Below are 4,766 nucleotides of genomic sequence, written 5' to 3' on the forward strand. Positions count from 1 at the left end.
GCCTTTTAAAACACATTTATTAACAGATGCAGAAAAAATAAAAATAAAACCACATTCCTCACCACCCGCAAATCCAACAGCCATTGACACAGAGACTAAATCCATCTCTTGCCTGCCTGTCCCCCTCCAGGTGCCTCCATAGAATTTATAGGGAAGGGCACCTGCTCAAGGCTATGGGATAGTACAGTCAGTGGGGTCCAAAGAGACAGTGACATCCGCTTTGCACTGAATGATGCTGGGCAGACCAGACAGTAGCTGGCAGCTTTGCAGTTCTGGAGCCACTTCCTTCACACATACTGCCTGGAGAGAAAAAGAAAAATAAAAGACAGAAAGGAAAGATAAGTAAAAGAGCAGTCACCCACCTGACTCTCGGGAGTATACCCTTCTTATGTAATAAGTTTCTTGGAGAGGAGAAACAGCTTGTAACTGAATTTACATTCCACTGAAGGGCACTGAATTTACTTCTGGAGAAATACATCTTGCATGGTGGTGTAATATGAATAATTGTACATATGCTTAATACAGCTAGCATTTTTTCTTGATCATAATTTCCTTTTTTTTAAAAAAAAAGATTTTTAATTAGTTTATCAAAGAATAAAATACAAAAAAAATAGTGAAAACTAAGGAAAAGGGGAGGGAAAAGAAGAGATATAATATAAAGAGAGAAAAGGAAAGGAAAAGGCACTGACTTATGTACAGTAGAAGATAACAACATTACAACCACAACATTTTCCTTTTACACAATAGTATGTACAAGCCATTTCTATAACAATAAGCCTATCTTAGTTAACAAAAACAAAATTTCATTTTTTGTTTCATTGCAAGCACAAAACTGGGAAGCAATTTCTGAATAGAAACAAAGATAGATATATTCTTTTCTTTGGATAAAAGAATCAATTTAACCATCTCTGCTTCTTGTTCATAATTTCCACTGCTACCAATTTCCTATCCCAAAGGTGTGTTTTCCAAAAGGGAACTGGACTTTGTTTTTCCTTGAAGATGTTTCGCTTCTCATCTAAGAAGTTTCTTCAGTTCTGACTGACCTGGATGACTGAAAATCTTCACAGACCGATTACCCATGTTGTTTTCATTTTGGGTTGAAATTAGGAAAACTACGAATTAAGAATGGAGCAGCTATAATACATAAAATAAAATGCAATACAGTATAGGGATAACATAGACCAATGAACATAAAGTAAATGCATCAAAAGAGTCACTACGCGAGACAAGATGCAACTCGACGGTCCCTTCCTCACCGACGGGAGCCCCTAAGCATCCTCCTTCCTCTCTCCCGAGTTTACTCTCCGCCCCGTTCCCGGAGCCCGGCAACTTCTTACCAGGTTGCGCAGCCCGCCGAAGTTCTGCCGCGACTCAGACATGGCGAGAGAAGATGCGGCGGGGCCGCCTTCGGCACTACCGTCCGCGACGCCGTTGTCGTCGGAGCGGCGCACGTAAGGCGAACGGCGGATGCCAGAGAGAAGCCCCGACGCCCTGCCCACGGAGTAGTAGCTGGGGCCGGCCGCCTGCTTGTACCACGCCCCGGCGGGCGGGCTGAGCAGCAGGGCCAGGCTGAGGCAGAGCAGCGCCAGGGTTGGTGGTCCGCTCATGCTGCGGGAGGCTTGCGACGGCTGGGCTGGGAGGTCGCCATCGGGCGCCGCCTTTTATAACACCGGGGAGGCAGGAGACCCAGCCAGGCGGCTCGGAAGCCCCGAAGCGGGCGGTGGAGACGAGCGCCGCGCCTAGCACGTGACTTGGCGGTCTCTCCGCGGGGAAGCTGCCTGCTCCGCCGGGCGGGAGGCTCTTTCGGGGCGGCTGGCTCTAAGCTGGGCTTCTCGGTCGGGTTTTGCTTTAGCTCTTGACCCGCGTCCGCTCCGCCGGCTTCCCCAACGCGTTGCGGGGCTCCACAAGTCCGCCTCCCGTTTCTCCTTTGGACGGAAGAAAGGGACTCGAACAACGACGCGCTGGGCTCGCTCCTCCGTCGAGAGGACGAGACCAGAGTGAAGGGTCCCTGGTGCGGGGGGAAAAGCGCGAGTGAGCTCCCTCAACGACCGAAGTTGCAGCAAACACCCGTAGCTAACTGAACCCCGTGAGTCACGGAAGGCCGTTTTCTTTTCTGTACTTGTAGGTGTACTAAACCATCATACACGACGATTTGTTAGCTGGGTAGTTTATGGCTCGGTCGGTCGTGGGAACACGGTCAATATTCCTCTCACATCTTTCCCTAATACTGTTTAGCTTTAGCAGTATTGCAACGAAATCTGACTCAGACCACTGAATTTTATCTATAGATTAACTTGCCAGAGTCTTTGTGTTTTCTTTCTTTCTCAAATCACCACATGTAAACAATTTAAAATCTGCTATTTTTACAAAAAAGGGGTTAACCAAACAAGCCCTTTCCAGCATAGCATTTATCTGCAATGCAAATATCTACATTGTTTCGCTGCATACAGGTAGTACTCAACAACCACAATTGAGCCCTAAATTTATATTGCTAAATGAGAAATTTGTTAAGTGAGTTTTGCCTCATTTTACTACTTTCTTGCCACGGTTGTTAAGTGGATCATTGCAATCATTTAGTAACATGGTTGTTAAGTGAATCTGGTTTCCCCACTGATTTTGTTTGTCAGAAGGTCATAAAAGCTGTTCACTTGACCATGAGACACTGCAACTGTCATACATATGGGCCAGTTGCCAAGCACCTGAATTTTGATCACATGAACATGGGGATGCTGCAAGTGTTGTAAAAGGGAGAAAAATGGGTTTAAGTCACGTTTTTCAGTGCCACTGTAACTTTGAATGATCACTAAACAGTTATAAATCAAGGACCACCTATACTGCAATCCTTGATTCTGGACTGGACAATTGTTTCTTGCTAAAACACAATAGCAAGAATGATGCTTTTAATTTTAACAGAATAAAGGTTTGTTCTTCCAAGTATGGTACATGGTTTGCAGCTATAGTAAAATGCTGACTAAGGAAAATATAAATCAGGAGCCCTGGTAGCATCAGCTAATAAATATTATTAAAAGTCAGCATCTTAATCTTTCACAAATAGCAGCTCACTTCATCATTACAGTCCATTAAAAAAAATTGCCTTAAAAAAAACTTAAAAGAATTGTTAGTTGAAAACCAGATTCCTGATTTTTTGCTACTATATATGGCTCTTCTACAAATAAAATATAGCATTTGTTGCTGCCCTCTTACATTATCTGGCTCATCTAAAAAAATCCTAATCCAGTTTACTTTTAGTGCGACAACCGATGTATCAATGATATGGTGTACGGTATGCCTACTGTTCTATTTTTGTATAACAAAATGTATCCAACAGCAGTCCAAAATAATAAATAATAAACTGTATAAAGAATATTTTAAGTTTTATTGTTCTTTCTCTGAAGAAGATAAAAATCACTCTGCCAGTTTTCAGCTATTTCAAATTGCAGCAATTTCAAAAGCCACACATGCACACTTACATTGTGTGACTTAGCAGAGGTGAATATGCCTATCCTGCAAAACTCCAGATTGTCATTACAATTCGGTAACAAAACCATCAACTTAGAAACATGACTTTTTTTGTTAATGCTTAGCCATCAAAAGGTGTAGTATAACAGTGTTAAGCCTCAGGAAAACTTCACACCTACTGTTCCTTTATCTGAACTCAAATTTTCTCCTACATGCCCTTAGTTGCCCCTCCTCCAAATTGTAGCCCTTGATAAGATTCTCCCCACTTAAACGTAGTGTTGTGTGAATACTAGTTAATTAAATTTTATTTAGCAAACAGTGATTAATCAAAACATGGCTTGATAGAAATATATGAAGCCAGGCAGTAACTCCTATAGAAAGCAGAAAAGCAGATAAACTAAAATTAGGTATCTCTTACAGCTAGAAATAAAATAGGGGCAGGTATAAAAATACGTTTTTTGTTTTAATTAAAATTTGCTCAGGGAAGCAACATTTGGGGAACATTGAGGAAGAACATATTTTAAAACTATAGTTAATTGTAGTGATCTGTTGTGTTTTACAAGACCCTGGTATGATTCACATCCTGGTCGGCACTTTACTCTCCTATTGGGCAGGAGATATAGAACCATGGCCAGCTGAACGAATAGGCTGAAAAACAGCTTTTATCTGTGGGCTGTCAGACTTCTGAACGCAACATAATCACAATTAGGTTTAATATGATAGACTTGCAGGGCCAGCGCAATATGCAACATGTTCATACCAGTGTAATATGTTACATTTTAGTTTACTTTATTGTCATTGCACCTCGTACAACAAAATCAAACACCATCTTCAGTGCACATCATGACCATGAAAATAAACACAAACACATATCCTTCACACTCCACACATTGAACCGAAAACCCGCAACACCACACTAACACTGCACTATACAGTAGAATTCAAAAGAGCTACTGCCCTGGGATAGAAGCTGTTTTTCAGACTATTTGTGCTTGTTTTTAATATTCTGTACCGTCTGCCAGATGGTAATAGTTAAAAAAAAAAGGGTTCCCAGGATGAGATGGATCTTTGAGAATATTTTGAACTTTCTTAAGACAGCAGGAGCTATAAAGCTCTTCCAAAGAGGGGAGAGGGCAACCAATGATCTTCTGGGCAATGACATTAACCCTCTGGAGTGCTTGAGCTATGGACTCCTTGTCAACTTTTAGATCTAAATCAGAAGTTTATATTAGTAGAACTGTTTTCTCTGTTTTGAACAAGTCAGGCCCATATTATTAAGTTAAAATTGAGCCTAAAACTACAAAGGA

At 41.7% G+C, this 4,766-nt stretch overlaps 1 protein-coding gene across 1 annotated transcript; it reads right to left on the reverse strand.

Moving 5' to 3' along the window:
• NPB (neuropeptide B) lies at positions 1–3,352 on the reverse strand. The gene is made up of 2 exons (XM_026701692.2): positions 1,338–3,352; positions 1–300 (listed from the first exon to the last, which is right to left on the reverse strand). Exons 1-2 carry the CDS (start codon positions 1,605–1,607, stop codon positions 172–174), a joined length of 399 nt encoding a protein of 132 aa, XP_026557477.1. The 5' UTR covers positions 1,608–3,352; the 3' UTR covers positions 1–171.
• Between the last annotated feature and the right edge of the window lie 1,414 nt (positions 3,353–4,766).

The sequence above is a fragment of the Pseudonaja textilis genome, chromosome 2 (assembly GCF_049901715.1).
Source record: "Pseudonaja textilis isolate UNSWEBS1 chromosome 2, rPseTex1.2, whole genome shotgun sequence".
Taxonomy (NCBI): domain Eukaryota; kingdom Metazoa; phylum Chordata; class Lepidosauria; order Squamata; family Elapidae; genus Pseudonaja; species Pseudonaja textilis.